Source organism: Somniosus microcephalus, unplaced genomic scaffold (genome assembly GCF_052327205.1).
Source record: "Somniosus microcephalus isolate GS21.2 unplaced genomic scaffold, FLI_Smic_1.0 unresolved_chr2, whole genome shotgun sequence".
Taxonomy (NCBI): Eukaryota; Metazoa; Chordata; class Chondrichthyes; order Squaliformes; family Somniosidae; genus Somniosus; species Somniosus microcephalus.
Genome location: NW_028225180.1, coordinates 11,718,267 through 11,741,998, shown reverse-complemented (window position 1 = coordinate 11,741,998; position 23,732 = coordinate 11,718,267). Strand labels below are relative to the sequence as shown.

Sequence of the window (23,732 nt, the reverse complement as noted above, 5' to 3'; positions counted from 1 at the left end):
TCTCTCTCGGGGGCACCTGAGTAGAAACTGTAAGCAAAGAACAACATGCAGAGAGTGCACTCGGAAACATCCCAGTCTGCTGCATATCCATAAAGAAGAACAAGTCTCTAAGAAGAGTGAAGAAAACAATACCGACGAGAAGGTTGTTTCAAGTGCTCTGGTGTCGCTAGAACCAGAGACTTGTGGACTCACTGGGGCCGGTGACAGTGACTGTATTCTTGCCATCGTACCAGTAAAGATCAAGTCTAAGAGGAGCGAGAAGCTTGTGGAGACTTACGCCTTCATGGATCCAGGTAGTTCAGCAACGTTCTGCACAGAATCACTCATGCGACAGCTGAACGTTAGAGGCAGAACAGCAGAAATCCTATTACGCACCATGGGTCATGAGAAGTCAATGCAAAGTTATATCCTGTCAGACCTAGAAGTGTGTGGACTTGAAGAGAAGGACTTCATAGACCTGCCTAATGTTTTCACACAGAGGGAGATTCCTGTTAGAATAGGGAACCTAGCCCTGCAGAAGGATGTGGATAGATGGCCTTACCTAGAAAAGGTGCGCCTCCCATACATTGAAGCAGAAATTGGCCTATTAATTGGAACCAATGCCTACAAATCTATGGAGCCATGGCAGGTGATAAACAGCAAGGATGACGGACCCTATGCCGTCAGGACAGCCCTTGGATGGGTAGTCAATGGACCGGTAAGGAGAGATGATGGCCACAAGTCGAACAAGGAGGAACGACAAAACGTCACAGTTAATCGCATCTCTATCGCAAGCATTGAAGAGCTGTTGATACAGCAGTTCAACGCAGACTTCTCAGAACGCAGCTGTGAGGAAAAGACAGAGATGTCACAAGAAGACCATCAGTTCATGGGTTTGATGACAAGGTCTACACAGTTCATTGATGGCCACTATCACATTGGTTTGCCACTGAGAAGACAGACCGCGAAGATGCCGAACAATCGCTGCATAGCAGAGCAACGCGCCATCAGTCTAAAGAGAAAGCTGAACAAGAACCCCGACTTTCACGCAGACTACAAAGACTTCATGAGAAACATCATAGCGAAAGGCTATGCTGTAAAGGTGCCCGAGGAACAGTTGAACAGAGACGATGGAAGGGTCTGGTACATTCCTCATCACGGGGTGTATCACCCAAAGAAGAAAAAGATCCGTGTAGTGTTTGACTGCGCCGCCTCATTCAGAGGAACTTCACTGAATGACCAGCTGCTTCAAGGTCCTGATCTTACTAATACCCTCATTGGCGTCTTGACTAGGTTTAGACAAGAGCTCGTTGCCATGATGGCAGACATAGAATCAATGTTCTACCAAGTTAGAATCCCTGATGAAGATGCTGATCTTCTGCGCTTCCTTTGGTGGCCAGATGGCGACGTTAGTCAAGCGATGGTGGAATGTAGAATGGCCGTACACTTGTTCGGAGCCACATTATCTCCCAGCTGTGCAAGCTACGCTCTCAGAAAAACTGCAGAAGATGGCAAAGGCAAAGCACCATCAGAGGCTGTGGAGACAATCTTCAGAAACTTTTATGTCGACGACTGTCTGAAGTCCGTGTCAACAGAAGACGATGCCATCGCACTGTCAAGAGACCTTAGAACTCTGTGTTCGAATGGAGGATTCCATCTGACTAAGTGGATAAGCAACAGCAGAGCAGTTCTAGCTTCTATCCCAGAAAAGGAAAGAGCCACTGAAGTCAAAGATCTGGACCTGAGCCACGATGTCCTTCCTATCGAGAGAGCTCTTGGTGTACAATGGTGCATCGAGTCAGACACGTTCAACTTCAGGATAATGGTGAACGAAAGACCATCCACAAGATGAGGGATTCTCTCCGTGGTCAGTTCCATCTACGACCCTCTTGGATTCCTGGCACCACTCATTCTGCCGGTGAAGCTGATGCTACGAGAGCTGTGTAGAGACAAGAGAGGATGGGATGAAGATATCCCAGAAGGTCAAACTCAGAGATGGCACAGATGGTTGACAGATTTGCAACAACTTTCTAGCTTCAACGTCAGTAGATGCATCAAGCCCGCGAGTTTCGGAGTTACAAAGACGGCTCAACTACATCATTTCTCGGACGCCAGTGAGGACGGCTATGGCACGGCTACTTACCTCTTGCTGACAAATCAACAGGGCCAGAAACATTGTGCCTTCCTCATGGGGAAATCCAGGGTGGCTCCGCTGAAGCAGGTCACCATCCCGAGACTGGAATTGACGGCAGCGGTTGTTGCAGTTAAAGTTGACCAGGTGATGCGGAAAGAGTTACAGCTCCCATTAGAAGAATCTGTCTTCTGGACGGATAGCACGACGGTGCTGAAGTATATAGAGAATGAGAAGATACGCTTCAAGACCTTCGTAGCAAACAGAATCTCATCCATTAGAGAAGCTACACAACCATCTCAATGGAGGTACGTAAACACCTCATTAAACCCAGCAGATCAAGCCTCACGAGGATTGAAGGCTGAAAACTTCATGAGGAGTGAAACTTGGATACAAGGCCCAAGTTATCTGCTGGAAACAGAGAGATCATGGCCAGAAAGACCAGATATGCCAAGTCAGATTGCTGAAGACGACGTCGAAGTCAAGAGATCAGTCACAGTAAATCTCATAAATACGAAAGAGAACTTTGACACAGTGAACAAGCTTGTTAACCATTTCTCAGGATGGCACCAGTTGAGGAAAGCAGTTGCATGGTTTCTAAGGTTGAAAGAGTTGCTGCTACACCTGAGCGGTAAGAGAAAAGAGTACCGAGCCACTATCAGTCAGTCTGAAAGTAACCCTGATAAGCAGAGAATGCTTCTACAGCAGTATACGCATCATCACAAGACCACATTGGGCAAGAATTCATTGACCGTGGAGGATTTGGCCAAGGCTGAGAAGGAGATAGTTCGCTTCAGTCAAAGACAAAGATACCCAGAAGAAATCGAAGCTCTACAGCGAAATACTCCAATCAAGAAAGGTAGTCATATCTACAAGCTGGACCCTACACTGCAAGATGGAGTACTGAGGGTGGGAGGGAGACTAAACAAATCTGCTATGCCAGAGGAGGCCAAGCATCCTGCTATCCTTTCTAAGGACCTCCGGGTTGCTACCCTCATTCTTCAGCATATACACCAGAGTATTGGACACAGTGGGAGGAATCACGTGCTTGCGAAGCTAAGACAAAGATACTGGATTCCAGGAGCTAATTCCGTAATAAGAAAAATACTCTCTGAATGCATTGTTTGCAGACGGTTACACGCTAGAGCTGGGGAGCAGAAAATGGCAGACCTGCCTGAAGACCGTTTGTTACCAGACAAGCCCCCATTTACAAACGTAGGGGTGGACTATTTCGGACCTTTCGAGGTAAAGCGAGGACGGAGCCTTGTCAAGAGATATGGTGTGCTTTTCACTTGTTTGACCATCAGAGCTGTTCATATTGAGGTGGCACACACGCTTGACACTGATTCCTGTATTAACGCCTTGCGGCGCTTTGTCTGTAGAAGAGGACAGGTGTCCATTATGCGTTCTGATAATGGCACTAATTTCGGCGGAGCGGAGAGAGAACTATGGGAAGCTATTGAAGGTTGGAATCAGCTTAAAATACAGGAAGCCATGATGCAAACAGGAATTAAGTGGATCTTCAATCCTCCGGCTGCATCCCACCACGGAGGTGTCTGGGAAAGACAGATACGCACCGTAAGAAAACTACTCAGTTCTGTACTGAAGCAGCAAGCGCTTGACGACGAGGGACTCCAAACCGTTCTGTGCGAGGTCGAAGCCATCATTAATGACCGACCGATAACTAAGACATCAGATGATCCCAATGACCTCGAAGCCCTGACTCCGAACCACCTGTTGTTGTTGAAAACACAGCCAGCCATGCCCCCGGGAGTCTTCAAAAAGGAAGATCTGTATGCCCGTCGGAAGTGGAGGCAAGTTCAGTATATGTCAGACCTTTTCTGGACCAGATGGACAAGAGAATACTTACCTCTGCTACAGGAGCGTCAAAAATGGTCCAAAATAAAGAGGAACTTCATTGTCGGAGACATTGTCTTAATTGTGGATGATTCAGCCCCTAGAAATTCTTGGTTGATGGGAAAAATAATTAAGACCATGCCAGACTCCAGAGGCGTCGTTCATCGCGTTTGTTTGCAAACCAAGACCAGTACCCTGGAAAGACCGATCACAAAGCTCTGCCTGCTACAAGAAGCAGCGTGAAAGGTTCCCGAACGAAAAAAGTGGACACTTATATTGTAAATATGTTGAACTCATTAGTTTATGACTCTTAATGTTTGAGTAATTGATATGCTTCATGTGCCTAGTCAATTAGGGGCCGGAATGTAAGAGCCATAAAAGCTTAAGAAAATACTTTAAAATAGTGGCTAAATGGCATAATGCAGTTAATTTACCTGACCGACTTATTGTATTAAGAAACCCCCTATGTTCTTGCTCCAGTAGTATAGTCCGAGACACCCCCTTCATTCTTGCCACAATGGAACAGTCCCTAAGCCACACATGGGTGCAGCCATTTTACAGTTTAAACTGCACGTGGTTGAAGGAGGCAGAAGCTGTGAGGTTTGGAGCAGTACAGTTTTTGACCGTGTTCGTTTATACGTGTTTGCTTTGTAATTCCGTTTGTTAAGTGTTATAGTAAACAGTTTAAAAGACAAAGCTACGTTTGGGAACGTTTTATTTCGACACGCATCTACTCGTTGTTAAAAAACCCCACAGCTCAGTGGCTGCCTGTTTGGAAACTAAGAAGCGCCACTACACTCCTTGAAAAAGTGCAACATTTTCACCAACACCTGCGAATCCCTGGCCCAAGACCGCACAAAGTGGAGGAGAAGCATCCGGGAGGGCGCCGAACACTTCGAGTCTCTTCGCCGGGATCAAGCAGAAGCCAAGCGCAAACAGCGGAAGGAGCGCACGTCAACCCAAGCACACCACCCACCCGCCCCTTCAACCACCATCTGCCCCACCTGTGACAGAGACTGTAGGTCCCGCATTGGACTCATCAGTCACCTGAGAACTCATTTTTAGCGTGGAAGCAAGTCATCCTCGGTTCCGAGGGACTGCCTAAGAAGAAGTACAACTGAGGCATCCCTTCCTCACCGTTTGTATGCTAGGCCCCTTGAGATAAGGGTCAACATTCCACGAGCCTTTTTGTACCTGCCCCATGAGCTTTTATTGATTGGTGAACTTGAGGTTAAGATCGTGAAACATAGGTGACATGAATCAGTCATTCATGAAAGAAAGACTTATGAAATAATACTGAGCGGCCTACGGGTGGCGCTGTCCAGGGAGAGTATAAATATTCAGGCACGGGCCCAGCTTGCGCAGGACATTCTTAACAGGAACTAGTGAAGGACACAACTAGACCTCCATGTTGTAAAACAGTTGACTAAAGCTTTGTTTAACGCTTAGACCACGTGCCTTGTAGTTTTCTTACGTCAATAGGAACATAGGAAAGTAGAAACAGGAGGAGGCCATCCAGGCCCTCGAACCTGTTCTGACGTTCAATGAGATCATGGCTGATCTGTGACCTAACCCCATGTACCTGCCTTTGCCCCAAATCCTTCTAGACCCTTGGTTATCAAAAATCTATCAATCTCAGATTTAAAATCAGTTGCCCTTTGCGGAAAAGAGTCCCAAACTTCTCCCACCCTTTGTGTGTAGAAGTGTTTCCTAACTTCACTCCTGAAAGGTCTGGCTCTAATTTTTAGACTATGTCCCCTAGTCCTAGTATCCCCAACCAGCGGAAATAGTTTCTCTCTATCTACCCTATCTGTTTCCCTTAATATCCTGAAAACTTCAATAAGATTGCCTCTTAATCTTTTAAATTCCAGGGAATACAACCCCTAGTTTGTGTCCCAGGGATGAGGGACTTCAGTTATGTGGAGAGACTGGAGAAGCTGGGGTTGTTCTCCTTAGAGCAGAGAAGGTTAAGGGGAGATTGACCAGAATGGTACCGGGGATGAGGGACTTCAGTTACGTGGAGAGACTGGAAAAGCTGGGATTGTTCTCCTTAGACCAGAGAAGGTTAAAGGGAGATTGACCACAATGGTACCAGGGGATGAGGGACTTCAGTTACGTGGAGAGACTGGAGAAGCTGGGATTGTTCTCCTTAGAGCAGAGAAGGTTAAGGGGAGATTGACCAGAATGGTACCAGGGGATGAGGGACTTCAGTTACGTGGAGAGACTGGAGAAGCTGGGGTTGTTCTCCTTAGACCAGAGAAGGTTAAGGGGAGGTTGACCAGAATGGTACCAGGGGATGAGGGACTTCAGTTATGTGGAAAGACTGGAGAAGCTGGGGTTGTTCTCCTTAGACCAGAGAAGGTTAAGGGGAGATTGACCAGAATGGTACCAGGGATGAGGGACTTCAGTTATGTGGAGAGACTGGAGAAGCTGGGGTTGTTCTCCTTAGGGCAGAGAAGGTTAAGGGGAGATTTGATAGCGGTTTTCAAAATCATGAGTGGTTTTGTTAGAGTAAATAAGGAGAAACTGTTTCCAGTGGGAGGAGGGTGGGTAACCAGAGGACATGGATTTAAGCAGGAATCGACTGACACTACCATAGATGCAAATCTCCTCAAATCCTGGCAGATGGCCTAGTAACGTGCTACAGTAATCCTAAACCATAGACCAATATGGTCACTCTGTCACACTCCCACCCAGTGAAATGCCCTTCGCCCGGAGGGTAACTTCCTGCCCATGTGGGTAGCTCCCTCATGCCAGTTTCCCGCCCGGCTGCCACATTGACAATCGATGCCGGGTGTTCTCGGTAGTTCCCGTTATTGGGACCTGTCCCTGTTACTGACCATCGGTCGCTGTCACCGGTCTCCGGCCCCGCTCAAGAACCAATGCTTACATTTAAAGGTGGAGAAATTGACAGCGTGGTTGGGCGCAAAGGTGTTGTAGTCTTCATAGTCATCTCCAAAGGAATCCGAGTCTTCATTAATCCTGACTGCAGCCAAAGGAACTGCAACACAAACCGGGTGCACAAGATTTGATGCATGTAAATGTTATAGATAGAGATTGGTACAGGCAAGCTGGGTATAGATAAAAGCTTGGCACATAGGTTAGGCCCCAGCTGGAGTATTGGGTCCAATTCTGGGCACCGCACTTCAGGAAGGATGTCAAGGGCTTGGAGAGGGTGCAGGGGAGATTGACCAGAATGGTACCGGGGATGAGGGATTTCAGTTACGTGGAGAGACTGGAGAAGCTGGGATTGTTCTCCTTAGAGCAGAGAAGGTTAAGGGGAGATTGACCAGAATGGTACCAGGGATGAGGGACTTCAGTTACATGGAGAGACTGGAGAAGCTGGGATTGTTCTCCTTAGAGCAGAGAAGGTTAAGGGGAGATGGACCAGAATGGTACCAGGGATGAGGGACTTCAGTTACGTGGAGAGACTGGAGAAGCTGGGATTGTTCTCCTTAGAGCAGAGAAGGTTAAGGGGAGATTGACCAGAATGGTACCGGGGATGAGGGACTTCAGTTAGGTGGAGAGACTGGAGAAGCTGGGGTTGTTCTCCTTAGAGCAGAGAAGGTTAAGGGGAGATTGACCAGAATGGTACCAGGGATGAGGGACTTCAGTTACGTGGAGAGACTGGAGAAGCTGGGATTGTTCTCCTTAGAGCAGAGAAGGTTAAGGGGAGATTGACCACAATGGTACCAGGGATGAGGGACTTCAGTTATGTGGAGAGACTGGAGAAGCTGGGATTGTTCTCCTTAGAGCAGAGAAGGTTAAGGGGAGAGTTGATGGAGGTGTTCAAAATCATCAAAGGTTTTGATAGAGTAAATAAGGAGAAACTGTTTCCAGTGGCAGGAATGTCGGTAACCAGAGGGCACAGATTTAAGGTAATTGGCAAAAAGAACCAGAGCGGGAGATGATAAATATTTTTACGCAGCGAGTTGTTGTGATCTGGAATGCGCTGCCTGAAAGGGCGGTGGAAGCAGATTTATAATAACTTTCAAAAGAGAATTGGGTAAATACTTGAATTGGAAAACTTTACTGGGCGATGGGGAAGGAGCAGGGGGAGTGGGATTAATTGGATAGCTCTACCAAAGAGCCGGCACAGGCACGATGGGCTGAAGGGCCTCCTTCTGTGCTGTGCTATGATTCTATGCAAACTCGGGCACACAGAGATTGCTACAGCAAATGGTATCCATTAGAGATTGGTACGTGCAAGCTTGGATGCGCAAGAGATCGGTAAATACACAACCAATACGAAAGGGATTGGGGATCTCTTCACTAGAAAAGGAAAGAGGTGAAAGTGTTAATCCCCTTGGCTGGGAGAGGCGGTCCAAACTGTCTGACTGTAAACGGGGGGGTCAGTCCGAGCCCTGTTGCCGCGGAGCCTCAGTGAAAGGCGGGGCGTCTCGGCGCACTCTGCACGTACCGTTCTGCGACGGGGGTTTGAAGTGGTTGGTTGCTGGCACAGCGGACACCTCCCTGTATTCATTGGTCGAGATGGTGGAGTCGTTGCGGGTGGGGTGGGCAAGGTGCATCACTGGAAGCAGAGAATCAGTCAGCGTTAAAGACGGCCTATCAAAAACCCTCAACCCCCACCTCCATCATCATTCCCAGATAGTGGCCACTCTCAGCTTGCAGGCTGACGAAGATATTTACAACCTCTCCTTGACGTTTTGTGAGGCTTCCTGGCAGCTGCCAGAAATGGCTGCCAATTTCCCACTGGGCTGGCCTCGATTCAACCCCAAACAAATAGTGGCAGCCATGGCTCAGTGGGGAGCGCTCTCGCCTCGGAGTCAGAGGTCGTGGGTTCCAATCCCACTCCAGACACTCGAGCCCCATAATCCAGGCTGACATTCCCGATGACAATACTGAGGGAGTGCCGCACTGTCAGAGGGGCAGTACTGAGGGAGCGCCGCACTGTCGGAGGGGCAGTACTGAGGGAGTGCTGCACTGTCGGAGGGGCAGAACTGAGGGAGCGCCACACTGTCGGAGGGGCAGTACTGAGGGAGCGCCGCACTGTCGCAGGGCCAGTACTGATGGAGTGCTTCACTGTCAGAGGGGCAGAACTGAGGGAGCGCCGCACTGTCGGAGGGGCAGTACTGAGGGAGCGCCGTGCTGTCGGAGGGGCAGTACTGAGGGAGCGCTGCACTGTTGGAGGGACAGTACTGAGGGAGCGCTGCACTGTTGGAGGGGCAGTACTGAGAGAGTGCTGCACTGTCCGAGGGGCAATACTGAGGGAGCGCTGCACTGTCAGAGGGGCAGTACTGAGGGAGCGCTGCACTGTCAGAGGGGCAGCACTGAGGGAGTGCTGCACTGTCAGAGGGGCAGAACTGAGGGAGCGCCGCACTGTCGGAAGGGCAGTACTGAGGGAGTGCTGCACTGTTGGAGGGGCAGTACTGAGGGAGTGCTGCACTGTCGGAGGGGCAGTACTGAGGGAGCGCTGCACTGTCGGAGGGGCAGTACTGAGGGAGTGCTGCACTGTCGGAGGGGCAGAACTGAGGGAGCGCCACACTGTCGGAGGGGCAGTACTGAGGGAGCGCCGCACTGTCGCAGGGCCAGTACTGATGGAGTGCTTCACTGTCAGAGGGGCAGAACTGAGGGAGCGCCGCACTGTCGGAGGGGCAGTACTGAGGGAGCGCCGTGCTGTCGGAGGGGCAGTACTGAGGGAGCGCTGCACTGTTGGAGGGACAGTACTGAGGGAGCGCTGCACTGTTGGAGGGGCAGTACTGAGAGAGTGCTGCACTGTCCGAGGGGCAATACTGAGGGAGCGCTGCACTGTCAGAGGGGCAGTACTGAGGGAGCGCTGCACTGTCAGAGGGGCAGCACTGAGGGAGTGCTGCACTGTCAGAGGGGCAGAACTGAGGGAGCGCCGCACTGTCGGAAGGGCAGTACTGAGGGAGTGCTGCACTGTTGGAGGGGCAGTACTGAGGGAGTGCTGCACTGTCGGAGGGGCAGTACTGAGGGAGCGCTGCACTGTCGGAGGGGCAGTACTGAGGGAGTGCTGCACTGTCGGAGGGGCAGTACTGAGGGAGCACCGCACTGTCGGAGGGACAGTACTGAGGGAGGGGCCACACTGTCGGAGGGGCAGTACTGAGGGAGCGCTGCACTGTCGGAGGGACAGTACTGACGGAGTGCTGCACTGTCGGAGGGGCAGTACTGAGTGAGCGCTGCACTGTCGGAGGGGCAGTACTGAGGGAGCAATGCACTGTCGGAGGGGCAGTACTGAGGGAGCGCTGCACTGTCGGAGGGGCAGTACTGAGGGAGCGCCGCACTGTCGGAAGGGCAGTACTGAGGGAGCGCTGCACCGTCGGAGGGGCAGTACTGAGGGAGCGCTGCACTGTCGGAGGGGCAGTACTGAGGGAGCGCTGCACTGTCGGAGGGGCAGTACTGAGGGAGCGCTGCACTGTCAGAGGGGCAGTACTGAGGGAGCATTGCACTGTTGGAGTGGCAGTACTGAAGGAGCGCTGCACTGTCGGAGGGGCAGTACTGAGGGAGCGCTGCACTGTCGGAGGGGCAGTACTGAGGGAGTGCTGCACTGTCGGAGGGGCAGTACTGAGGGAGCATTGCACTGTTGGAGGGGCAGTACTGAAGGAGCGCTGCACTGTCGGAGGGGCAGTACTGAGGGAGCGCTGCACTGTCGGAGGGGCAGCACTGAGGGAGCGTTGCAGTGTGGGAGGTGCAGTACTGAGGGAGCGCTGCACTGTCGGAGGGGCAGTACTGAGGGAGCGCTGCACTGTCGGAGGGGCAGTACTGAGGGAGTGCTGCACTGTCAGAGGTGTCGGCTTTTGGATGAGACAATAAACCGAGGCCGCGTCTACCCTCTCGGGTATAAGAGCCCACGCCCACTATTGTAAGTACCGCAGGGGAGCTCACCTCGGTGACCTGGGGCCCAATATTAATCGCTCAATCAACATCACTAAAACAGCCAATCTGCTCATTATCACATAGCTGTTTGTGGGAGCTTGCTATGCACAAATTGGCTGCCACATTACCCACATTACAACAGTGACCACACTTCAAAAAAAGTACTTAATTGACTGTAAAGGGCTTTGGGACGTCCTAAGGTGGTGAAAGGCGCTATAGAAATGTTGAAGCTTCGATCAGCTCCGATGGACGGGTCACATTGTCCGCATGCCCGATACGAGACTCCCAAAACAAACACTCTACTCGGAGCTCCGGCACGGCAAGAGAGCCCCAGGTGGGCAGAGGAAATGCTTCAAGGACACCCTCAAAGCCTCCTTGGAAAAAAGTGCAACATCCCCACCGACACCTGGGAATCCCTGGCCCAAGACCGCACAAAGTGGAGGAGCAGCATTCGGGAAGGCGCTGAACACCTCGAGTCTCTTCGCCGGGAACAAGCGGAAGCCAAGCGCAAGGAGCACAAGGAGCGCACGTCAACCCAAGCACCCCACCCACCCGTCCCCGTCAACCGCCATCTGCCCCACCTGTGACAGAGACTGTAGGTCCCGCATTGGACTCATCAGTCACCTGAGAACTCATTTTTAGTGTGGAAGCAAGACATCCTCGGTTCCGAGGGACTGCCTCAGAAGAAGATTATTTAAGAAGGGTAAAAGAGATAAACTAGGAAATTATATTAGTCTAACGTTTGTTGAGGGGAAGTAACTAGCAACTGTTAGTGGGGTCAGGGCTTGATAAGGTGGATGCAGCGAGGATGTTTCCCGTGGCTGGGGAGTCAAGAACCAGGGGCCACAGCCTCAGCCATTCAGGACTGAGATGAGAAGAAATTTCTTCACACAGGGTGGTGAATCTTTGGAATTCTCTACCCCAGGGGTAGCCATTGGGTATATTCAAAACAGAAGTCAAAAGATTTCTGACTAGTAGGGGCATCAAGGGATATGGCGATAGGGCCGGTGAATGGAGTTGAGGTCGGTGATACCTTCCTCCAGTCCAAAAAACAACCGTTCATCACTACTCTCTGTTTCCTGTCACTTAGCCAATTCCGTATCCATGCTGCCACTGTCTCTTTTATTCCATGGGCTTCAACTTTGCTAGCAAGCCTATTATGTGGCACTTTGTCGAACACCACTTAGAAGTCCATGTATACTACATCAACCGCAGTGCCCTCATCAACCCTCTCTGTTACCCCATCAAAAAACTGCCAAAGAAGAAGAGAAATCCAAGTTCTGTCCTTCATTCAAAAACATTCTTACGTGGAAACGGTTGTCTAAGTGAACCTTGTACATTCTGCCGCTCCTGTTGGCAGGAGCTTAGGGCACAGGTGACTGGTGGGGATGGAGTGGGCAGTGCAGGTGGTTTGTACTTTACACCTTCTGTGAACTGTGGGTCAAATCCAGCCACAGACTGAGGGGGCGGCACCCCCAACCACTGCTGCTGGACACAGGTGGGTGGGGTTTTTACCAACAACAACTTGCATTGATACAGCCGCCTTTAATGTAGTAAAACATCCCAAGGCGCTCCATAGGAGCGATTATCAAACACAATTTGACACCGAGCGACATAAGGATATATAAGCGAAAGGTGACCAACAGCTTGGTAAAAGAGGCGGGTTTTAAGGAGCATGTAAAAGGAGGAGGTAGCGAGGTGGAGAGGTTCAGGGAAGGAATTCCACGGCTTAGGGGCCCAGACGGCTGAAGGCACGCCTGCCAAAAGTGGAGCGATGGAAATCAGGGGATTCGCAAGAGGCCGCAATTGGAGGAGCGCAGAGATCTCGGAGGGTTGCAGGGGCAGGAGGATGTTACAGAGATAGGGAGGGGTGTAGGGGCAGGAGGATGTTACAGAGATAGGGAGGGTTGTAGGGCTGGAGGAGGTTACAGAGATGGTGAGGATTGTAGGGCTGGAGGAGGTTACAGAGATAGGGAGGGGTGTAGGGGCTGGAGGATGCTACAGAGATAGGGAGGGTTGTAGGGGCTGGAGGACGTTAGAGAGATAGGGAGGGTTGTAGGGCTGGAGGAGATTACAGAGATAGGGAGGGTTGTAGGGGCTGGAGGATGCTACAGAGATAGGGAGGGTTGTAGGGGCTGGAGGACGTTAGAGAGATAGGGAGGGTTGTAGGGCTGGAGGAGGTTACAGAGATAGGGAGGGTTGTAGGGCTGGAGGAGATTACAGAGATAGGGAGGGTTGTAGGGGCTGGAGGAGGTTACAGAGATAGGGAGGGTTGTAGGGCTGGAGGAGGTTAACGAGATGGTGAGGATTGTAGGGCTGGAGGAGGTTACAGAGATAGGGAGGGTAGTAGGGGCTGGAGGATGTTACAGAGATAGGGAGGGTTGTAGGGGCTGGAGGAGGTTACAGAGATAGGGAGGGTTGTAGGGGCTGGAGGAGGTTACAGAGATAGGGAGGGTTGTAGGGGCTGGAGGAGGTTACAGAGGTAGGGAGGGTTGTAGGGGCTGGAGGAGGTTACATAGATAGGAAAGGTTGTAAGGACTGGAGGAGTTTACAGAGATAGGGAGGTTTGTAGGGGCTGGAGGAGGTTACAGAGATAGAGAGGGTTGTAGAACTGTAGGAGGTTACAGAGATAGGGAGAGTTGTAGGGTTGGAGCAGGTTAAAGAGATAGGGGGTGTTGCAGGGACTAGAGGAGGTTACAGAGATAGGGAGTGTTGTAGGGGCTGGAGGATGTTACAGAGATAGAGAGGATTGTAGGAGGTTACAGAGATAGTGAGGATTGCGGGACCGGAGGATGTTACAGAGATAGGGAGAGTTGCAGTTTTGGAGGAGGTTAAAGAGATAGCGAGGGTTGTAGGGGCTGGAGGAGGTTACAGAGATAGGGAGGTTTGTAGGGGCTGAAGGAGGTAAGAGTGATAGGGAGGATTAAAGGACTGGAGGAGGTTACACAGATAGGGAGGGTTGTAGGGCTGGGGGATGTTACAGAGATAGGGAGGCTTGTCGGTGCTGGAGGAGGTTACAGAGATAGGGAGTGTTGTAGGGCTGGAGAAGGTTACAGAGATAGGGATGTTTGCAGGTCTGGAGAAGGTTAGAGAGATCGAGAGGATTGTCGGGGCTCGAGTAGGTTAGAGTGATAGCGAGGATTGCAGGGCTGGAGGAGGTTACAGAGATAGGGAGGGTTGTAGTGCTGGAGGAGGTTACAGAGATGGTGAGGATTGTAGGGCTGGAGGAGGTTATAGAGATAGGGAGTGTTGTAGGGCTGGAGGAGGTTAACGAGATGGTGAGGATTGTAGGGCTGGAGGAGGTTACAGAGATAGGGAGGGTCGTAGGGGCTGGAGGATGCTACAGAGATAGGGAGGGTTGTAGGGGCTGGAGGATGTTACAAAGATAGGGAAGGTTGTAGGGCTGGAGGAGGCTACAGAGATAGGGAGTGTTGTAGGGGCTGGAGGAGGTTAGAGAGATAGGGAGGGTTGTAGGGCTGGAGGAGATTACAGAGATAGGGAGGGTTGTAGGGGCTGGAGGAGGTTACAGAGATAGGGAGGGTTGTAGGGCTGGAGGAGGTTAACGAGATGGTGAGGATTGTAGGGCTGGAGGAGGTTACAGAGATAGGGAGGGTAGTAGGGCTGGAGGATGTTACAGAGATAGGGAGGGTTGTAGGGGCTGGAGGAGGTTACAGAGATAGGGAGGGTTGTAGGGGCTGGAGGAGGTTACAGAGATAGGGAGGGTTGTAGGGGCTGGAGGAGGTTACAGAGGTAGGGAGGGTTGTAGGGGCTGGAGGAGGTTACATAGATAGGAAAGGTTGTAAGGACTGGAGGAGTTTACAGAGATAGGGAGGTTTGTAGGGGCTGGAGGAGGTTACAGAGATAGAGAGGGTTGTAGAACTGTAGGAGGTTACAGAGATAGGGAGAGTTGTAGGGTTGGAGCAGGTTAAAGAGATAAGGGGTGTTGTAGGGACTAGAGGAGGTTACAGAGATAGGGAGGGTTGTAGGGGCTGGAGGATGTTACAGAGATAGAGAGGATTGTAGGAGGTTACAGAGATAGTGAGGATTGCGGGACCGGAGGATGTTACAGAGATAGGGAGAGTTGCAGTTTTGGAGGAGGTTAAAGAGATAGCGAGGGTTGTAGGGGCTGGAGGAGGTTACAGAGATAGAGAGGGTTGTAGAACTGTAGGAGGTTACAGAGATAGGGAGAGTTGTAGGGTTGGAGCAGGTTAAAGAGATAGGGGGTGTTGTAGGGACTAGAGGAGGTTACAGAGATACGGAGGGTTGTCGGGGCTGGAGGATGTTACAGAGATAGAGAGGATTGTAGGAGGTTACAGAGATAGTGAGGATTGCGGGACCGGAGGATGTTACAGAGATAGGGAGAGTTGCAGTTTTGGAGGAGGTTAAAGAGATAGCGAGGGTTGTAGGGGCTGGAGGAGGTTACAGAGATAGGGAGGTTTGTAGGGGCTGAAGGAGGTAAGAGTGATAGGGAGGATTAAAGGACTGGAGGAGGTTACACAGATAGGGAGGGTTGTAGGGCTGGGGGATGTTACAGAGATAGGGAGGCTTGTCGGTGCTGGAGGAGGTTACAGAGATAGGGAGTGTTGTAGGGCTGGAGAAGGTTACAGAGATAGGGATGTTTGCAGGTCTGGAGAAGGTTAGAGAGATCGAGAGGATTGTCGGGGCTCGAGTAGGTTAGAGTGATAGCGAGGATTGCAGGGCTGGAGGAGGTTACAGAGATAGGGAGGGTTGTAGGGGCTGGAGGAGGTTACAGAGATATGGAGGGTTGTAGGGCTGGAGGAGATAACAGAGATAGGGCGGGTTGTAGGGGCTGGTGGAGGTTACAGCGATAGGGAGGGTTGTAGGGCTGGAGGAGGTTACAGAGATAGGGAGGGTTGTAGGGGCTGGAGGAGGTTACAGAGACATGGAGGGTTGTAGGGCTGGAGGAGGTAACAGAGACGGAGGGTTGTAGGGGCTGGTGGAGGTTACAGCGATAGGGAGGGTTGTAGGGCTGGAGGAGAATACAGAAATAGAGAGGGTTGTAGGGCTGGAGGAGGTTAGAGAGATAGGGAGGGATGTAGGGACTGGAGGAGGTTACAGAGATAGGGAGGTTTGTAGGGCTGGAGGAGGTTACAGAGATAGGGAGTGTTGTAGGGGCTGGAGGAGGTTACAGAGATAGGGAGGTTTGTAGGGCTGGAGGAGAATACAAAGATAGGGAGGTTTGTAGGGCTGGTGGATGTTACAGAGATAGGGAGGGTTGTAGGGCTGGAGGAAATTACAGAGATAGGGAGGGTTGTAGGGGCTGGAGGAGGTTACTGAGATAGGGAGGATTATAGATCTGGGAGTGTTTACAGAGATAGGGAGGGTTGTAGGGGCTGGAGAAGGTTACAGGGATAGGGAGGGTTGTAGGGGCTGGAGGAGCTTACAGAGATAGGGAGGGTTGTAGGGGCTGGAGGAGGTTACAGAGATAGGGAGGGTTGTAGGGCAGGAGGAAAATACAGAGATAGGGAGGGTTGTAGGGCTGGTGGAGGTTACAGAGATAGGGATGGTTGTCGGGCAGGAGGTGGATACAGAGATAGGGAGTGTTGAAGGACAGGTGGAGGTTACAGAGATAGGGAGGGTTGTAATGCTGGAGGAGGTTACAGAGATAGGGAGGGTTGTAGGGCTGGAGGAAATTACAGAGATAGGGAGGGTTGTAGGGGCTGGAGGAGGTTACAGAGATAGGGACGGTTGTAGATCTGGGAGAGGTTACAGAGATAGGGAGGGTTGTAGGGGCTTGAGAAGGTTACAGGGATAGGGAGGGTTCTAAGGGCTGGAGGAGCTTACAGAGATAGGAAGGGTTGTAGTGGCTGGAGGAGGTTACAGAGATAGGGAGTGTTGTCGGGGCTGGAGGATGTTACAGAGATAGGGAGGGTTGGAGGGCTGGAGGAGATTACAGAGATAGGGAGTGTTGTAGGGGCTGATGGAGGTTACAGAAATTGGGAGGGTTGTAGGGCTGGAGGAGGTTCCAGATATAGGGAGGGTTGTAGGGACTAGAGGAGGTTACAGAGATAGGGAAGTTTGTAGGGACTGGGGGAGTTTACAGAGATAGGGAGGTTTGTAGGGCTGGAGGAGGTTACAGAGATAGGGAGGGTTGTAGGGCAGGAGGAGGATACAGAGATAGGGAGGGTTGTAAGGCTGGTGGAGTTTACAGAGATAGGGAGGCTTGTAGGGGCTGGAGGAGGTTACAGAGATAGGGATGTTTGTAGCGGCTGGAGGGGGTGATAGGGAGGATTATAGGACTGGAGGAGGTTACACAGATAGGGAGGGTTGTCGGTGCTGGAGGAGGTTACAGAGATAGGGAGTGTTGTAGGGCTGGAGAAGGTTACAGAGATAGGGAGGATTGTAGGAGCGGTAGGAGGTTACAGAGATAGGAAGGTTTGTAGGAGCTGGAGGAGATTACAGGGATAAGGAGGGTTGCAGGGCTGGAGGAGGTTACAGAGATAGGGAGGGTTGTTGGAGGATGCCGAGTAACTCCAGTATGATTTGGACAGGTTGGGTGATTGGGCAGAAGCATGGCAGATGCTGTATAATGTGGATAAATGCGAGGTTATCCACTTTGGTGGCAAATACAGGAAGGCAGATTATTATCTGAACGGCAATAGATTGGGAGAATGGGAAGTGCAACGAGACCTGGGTGTCCTTGTGCACCAGTCACTGAAGGTAAGCATGCAGGTGCAGCAGGCGGTTAAGAAGGCAAATGATTTGTTGGCCTTCGTAGCGAAAGGTTTCGAGTACATGAACAAGGATGTCTTGCTGCAGTTGTACAGGGCCTTGGTGAGACCACACCTTGAGTATTGTGTGCAGTTTTGGTCGTCTTATCTGAGGAAGGATGTTCTTGCCATGGAGGGAGTGCAGTGAAGATTCACCAGACTGATACCTGGGATGGCAGGAATGACGTATGAGGAGAGATTGGGTCGATTGGGCTTATACTCGCTGGAGTTTAGAAGAATGAGAGGGGATCTCATTGAAACTTATAAAATTCTAACAGGAGTGGACAGTCTGGATGCAGGAAGGATGTTCCCGATGGCCGGGGCGTCCAGAACCAGGGGTCACAGTCTAAGGATAAGGGTTAAGCCATTTAGGACTGAGATGAGGAGGAATTTCTTCACCCAGAGAGTGGTGAACCTGTGGAATTCTCTACCACAGAAGGCAGTGGAGGCCAAGTCATTAAATATATTCAAGAAGGAGTTGGAGATATTTCTTAAGGCTAATGGGATCAAGGGATATGGGGAGAAAGCAGGGTACTGAATTTGGATGATCAACCATGATCTCATTGAATGGCGGAGCAGGCTCGAGGGGCCGAGTGACCTACTCCTGTTCCTATCTTCTATGTTTCTATGTTTCTAGGGCTGGAGGAGGTTACAGAGTTAGGGAGTGTTGTAGGGCTGGAGAAGGTTACAGAGATTCAGATTATTGTCGGGGCTCAAGGAGGTTTGAGAGATAGGGAGGGTTTTAGGGCTGTAGGAGGTTACAGAGATAGTGGGGGTTGAATGGCTGGAGCAGGTTACAGAGATGGGGGGGATGTAGGGCTGTTGGAGCTTACAGAGATAGGGAGGATTGTAGTGTTGGAGGAGCTTACAGAGATAGGGAGGGTTGCAGGGCTGGAGGAGGTTACAGAGATAGGGAGAGTTGTAGGGGCTGGAGGAGGTTACAGAGATAGGGAGGGTTGCAGGGTTGGAGGAGGTTACAGAGATCGGGAGTGTTTTAGGGGCTGGAGGAGTTTACAGAGAGAGGGAGGTTTGTAGGGCTGGTGGAGTTTACAGAGATAGGGTGCCTTGTAGGACTGGAGGAGGTTACAGAAATTGGGAGGCTTGTAGGACTGGTGATGGTTACAGAGATAGGGCGGGTTCTAGGGCTGCAGGAGGTTAGAGAGATAGGGAGGATTGTGCAGGCGGGAGGAGGTTACAGAGATAGGGAGGGTTGTAGGGGCTGGAGGAGTTTACAGGGGTAAGGAGTGTTGCAGAGCTGGAGGAGGTTACAGAGGTAGGAAGTGTTGTAGGGCTGGAGAAGTTTACAGAGATCGAAATGATTGTCGGGGCTCAAGGAGGTTAGAGAGATAGGGAGGGTTGTAGGGCTCTAGGAGGTTACAGAGATAGTGGGGATTGAAGGGCTGGAGCAGGTTACAGAGATAGGTAGGATTGTAGGGGCTGGAGCAGGTTACAGAGATAGGGAGGATTGTAGGTGCTGGAGGAGTTTACAGAGATAGGGAGGGTTGTAGGGCTGGAGGAGTTTATAGAGATAGGGAGGGTTGTAGGAGCTGGAGGAGGTTACAGAGTTAGGGAGCGTTGTAGGAGCTGGAGGAGGTTACAGAGATAGGGAGGGTTGCAGGGTTGGAGGAGTTTACAGAGATAGGGAGGGTTGTAGGAGCTGTAGGAGGTTGCAGAGATAGGGAGGATTGTAGGGGCTTGTGGAGGTTACAGAGATAGGGAGGGTTGTAGGAGCTGGAGGAGGTTACAGAGGTAGGGAGGTTGGTAGGGGCTGGAGGAGGTTAGAGATTATTTCACCCATCACCCCCTGTGCTCGCTGACCTTAATTGGCTCCCGGTCCGGCAACGCCTCGATTTTAAATTTCTCATCCTTGGTTTCAAATCCCTCAATGGCCTCACCCCTCACTATCTCTGTATCCTCCTCCAGCCCCTACAACCCTCCCTATCTCTGTAACCTCCTCCAGCCCCTACAACACTCCCTATCTCTGTAACCTCCTCCGGCCCCTACAACCCTCCCTATCTCTGTAACCTCCTCCAGCCCCAACAACACTCCCTATCTCTGTAACCTCCTCCAGCCCCTACAACTCTCCGAGATCTCTGCGCTCCTCCTATCTTGGCCTATTGCGCATCCTCCCGATTTTAATCACTCCAGCATTGGCGGCCGCGCTTTCACCTGCCTGGGCCCCTGAGCGCTGGAATTCCCTTCCTGAAGCTCTCCGCCTCTCCCTCCTCCTTGAGGAAGATCCTTGAAACCTAGCTCTTTGACCAAGCTTTCGGTCACCGGCCCTAATATCTCCTTCTGTGGCTCGGTGTCAGAATCTGTTTGAGAATCGCTCTTGTGAAGCGAATTGGGACGGTTTACTACGTTCAAGGCAGCTGTATAAATGCAATGTGCTGTCGTTGAGATGGTGGGGGCGCGGCGAGGACATGGAGGGATTTGAAGAGGAGTTTGAGAATTTTAGAATTGGAGCGTACGGAGAGTGGGATCTTTCTATTGGGGGGAACAGACGGACTGATACACACCCATCCTCCGTTTCATCCTGAAGTAGTTAACCATGAACAGGACAGCGAGAATCACCAGCAGGGTCACTAGCAGGCCAATGATGAGCAGCAAGAAGATGTCTCTGTGGGGTGGGGCCTCCTTAACCCCCACCGATGCTGAAAGGAAATCAGGAGAAAGAAGGTTATTCAGCAGAGGACTCACTCGCGAGCCCTCCTTCCTGTTTCCATCCTCCCCTTCTCCTGTTGGTCCTGTTTCTTCCGCTGGCTACCGTCCCATAGTTCCCAACGCCCCCTCCGATAATTGGGACATTGTCGATGGGATATTTGACTATAAAGGCATCACCGACGAGCACAATTCTGACCTCACCCGATTACCGCACACACACTTTCCGGCAGGGGTCACTGGGCAGTGACCAGGAGCTGGAACACTGGCTGATTTCCACTCTCTCTAACCCAGGGGTCACTGGACAGTGATCAGGAGCGGGAACCCTGGCTGATTTCCCCTCTCTCTAACCCAGGGGTCACTGGACAGTGATCAGGAGCTGGAACCCTGGCTGATTTCCACTCTCTCTAACCCAGGGGTCACTGGACAGTGATCAGGAGCTGGAACCCTGGCTGATTTCCACTCTCTCTAACCCAGGGGTCACTGGACAGTGACCAGGAGCAGGAACCCTGGCTGATTTCCTCTCTCTAACCCAGGGGTCACTGGTCAGTGATCAGGAGCAGGAACCCTGGCTGATTTCCTCTCTCTCTAACCCAGGGGTCATTGGACAATGATCAGGAGCAGGAACCCTGGCTGATTTCCCCTCTCTAACCCAGGGGTCACTGGGCAGTGATCAGGAGCAGGAACCCTGGCTGATTTCCTCTCTCTCTAACCCAGGGGTCACTGGTCAGTGATCAGGAGCAGGAACCCTGGCTGATTTCCTCTCTCTCTAACCCAGGGGTCACTGGACAGTGATCAGGAGCAGGAACCCTGGCTGATTTCCCCTCTCGCTAACCCAGGGGTCACTGGACAGTGACCAGGAGCAGGAACCCTGGCTGATTATCCCTCTCTCTGACCCAGAGGTCACTGGGCAGTGATCAGGAGCTGGAACCCTGGCTGATTTCCCTCTCTCTTTAACCCAGGGGTCACTGGACAATGATCAGGAGCAGGAACCCTGGCTGATTTCCCCTCTCTAACCCAGGGGTCACTGGGCAGTGATCAGGAGCAGGAACCCTGGCTGATTTCCCCTCTCTAACCCAGGGGTCACTGGACAGTGATCAGGAGCAGGAACCCTGGCTAATTTCCTCTCTAACCCAGGGGTCACTGGACAGTGATCAGGAGCAGGAACCCTGACTGATTTCCTCTCTCTCTAACCCAGGTGTCACTGGACAGTGATCAGGAGCAGGAACCCTGGCTGATTTCCTCTCTCTCTAACCCAGGGGTCACTGGACAGTGATCAGGAGCAGGAACCCTGACTGATTTCCTCTCTCTCTAACCCAGGTGTCACTGGACAGTGATCAGGAGCAGGAACCCTGACTGATTTCCTCTCTCTCTCTAACCCAGGGGTCACTGGACAGTGATCAGGAGCAGGAACCCTGACTGATTTCCTCTCTCTCTCTAACCCAGGGGTCACTGGACAGTGATCAGGAGCAGGAACCCTGACTGATTTCCTCTCTCTCTCTAACCCAGGGGTCACTGGACAGTGATCAGGAGCAGGAACCCTGGCTGATTTCCTCTCTAACCCAGGGGTCACTGGGCAGTGATCAGGAGCAGGAACCCTGGCTGATTTCCTCTCTAACCCAGGTGTCACTGGACAGTGATCAGGAGCAGGAACCCTGACTGATTTCCAATCTCTCTAACCCACAGATGCTGATGCAAATTGTAATTTTTGCATCTAGCCAACTAAAATCAACGAGTTTAAAGCAGACTATTGACTATTCTCCCCAGTACTGAGCACCTCTTTCGATCAGAGTCGCCTAACTTTGTACCTGTTGTAATCCTGTCCGTGGTGACATTCGGAGGGGCTCCTTTCGAACCTAGTGAGGTTGTAAGTACAGTAAGATATTACAGTCAGTGTACAGATAGTCCCTGAGAGACACCAGTCAATGTACAGATATCAGCCTGAGAGAGAGAGGGTACTGAGAGACACCAGTCAGTGTACAGATATCTCCCTGAGGGAGAGGGGTCTGAGAGACACCAGTCAGTGTACAGATATCTCCCTGAGGGAGAGGGTACTGAGAGACACCAGTCAGTGTACAGATATCTCCCTGAGGGAGAGGGGTCTGAGAGACACCAGTCAGTGTGCAGATATCTTTGTGAGGGGGAGAGAGGGATTGAGAGACACCAGTCAGTGTACAGATATCACCCTGAGAGAGAGGGGTCTGAGAGACACCAGTCAGTGTACAGATATCACCCTGAGAGAGAGAGGGTACTGAGAGACACCAGTCAGTGTACAGATATCACCCTGAGAGAGAGAGGGTACTGAGAGACACCAGTCAGTGTACAGATATCACCCTGAGAGAGAGGGGTCTGAGAGACACCAGTCAGTGTACAGATATCACCCTGAGAGAGAGAGGGTACTGAGAGACACCAGTCAGTGTACAGATATCTCCCTGAGAGAGAGAGGTCTGAGAGACACCAGTCAGTGTACAGATATCACCCTGAGAGAGAGAGGGTACTGAGAGACACCAGTCAGTGTACAGATATCTCCCTGAGAGAGAGAGGTCTGAGAGACACCAGTCAGTGTACAGGTATCTCCCTGAGGGAGAGGGGACTGAGAGACACCAGTCAGTGTACAGATATCACCCTGCGAGAGAGAGGGTACTGAGAGACACCAGTCAGTGTACAGATATCACCCTGAGAGAGAGAGGGTACTGAGAGACACCAGTCAGTGTACAGATATCACCCTGAGAGAGAGAGGGTACTGAGAGACACCAGTCAGTGTACAGATATCTCCCTGAGAGAGAGAGGTCTGAGAGACACCAGTCAGTGTACAGATATCTCCCTGAGGGAGAGGGGACTGAGAGACACCAGTCAGTGTACAGATATCACCCTGAGAGAGAGAGGTCTGAGAGACACCAGTCAGTGTACAGATATCTCCCTGAGGGAGAGGGGTCTGAGAGACACCAGTCAGGGTACAGATATTTCCCTGAGAGAGAGGGACTGAGAGACACCAGTCAGTGTACAGATATCTCCCTGAGAGAGAGGGGACTGAGAGACACCAGTCAAGTGTACAGATATCTCCCTGAGAGAGAGGGACAGAGGGACACCAGTCAGTGTACAGATATCTCCGTGAGTGAGATGGACTGAGAGACACCAGTCAGTGTACAGATATCTCCCTGAGAGAAAGAACTGAGAGACGCCAGTCAGTGTACAGATATCTCCGTGAGTGAGATGGACTGAGAGACACCAGTCAGTGTACAGATATCTCCCTGAGAGAAAGAACTGAGAGACACCAGTCAGGGTATAGATATCTCTCTGAGAGAGAGGGGACTGAGAGACACCCGTCAGTGTACAGATATCTCCCTGAGAGAGAGGGGACTGAGAGACACCAGTCAGTGAACAGATATCACCCTGTGAGAGAGGGACTGAAAGACACCAGTCAGTTTACAGATATCACCCTGTGAGAGAGGGACTGAGAGACACCAGTCAGTTTACAGATATTTCCCTGAGAGACACCAGTCAGTGTACAGATA

At 51.4% G+C, this 23,732-nt stretch overlaps 1 protein-coding gene across 1 annotated transcript in view; it reads right to left on the bottom strand.

The window, feature by feature from the left end:
- LOC147092114 (T-cell differentiation antigen CD6-like) overlaps positions 1-23,732 on the bottom strand; it is a 98,940-nt gene that overhangs the window by 34,778 nt on the left and 40,430 nt on the right. The window contains exons 7-10 of the mRNA XM_085975555.1: positions 22,026-22,073; positions 20,076-20,210; positions 8,388-8,498; positions 6,858-6,968 (exon numbers count right to left, since the gene is read on the bottom strand). Coding sequence (XP_085831681.1) covers positions 6,858-6,968; positions 8,388-8,498; positions 20,076-20,210; positions 22,026-22,073 — 405 coding nt within the window. The remainder of the gene's footprint in view (positions 1-6,857; positions 6,969-8,387; positions 8,499-20,075; positions 20,211-22,025; positions 22,074-23,732) is intronic.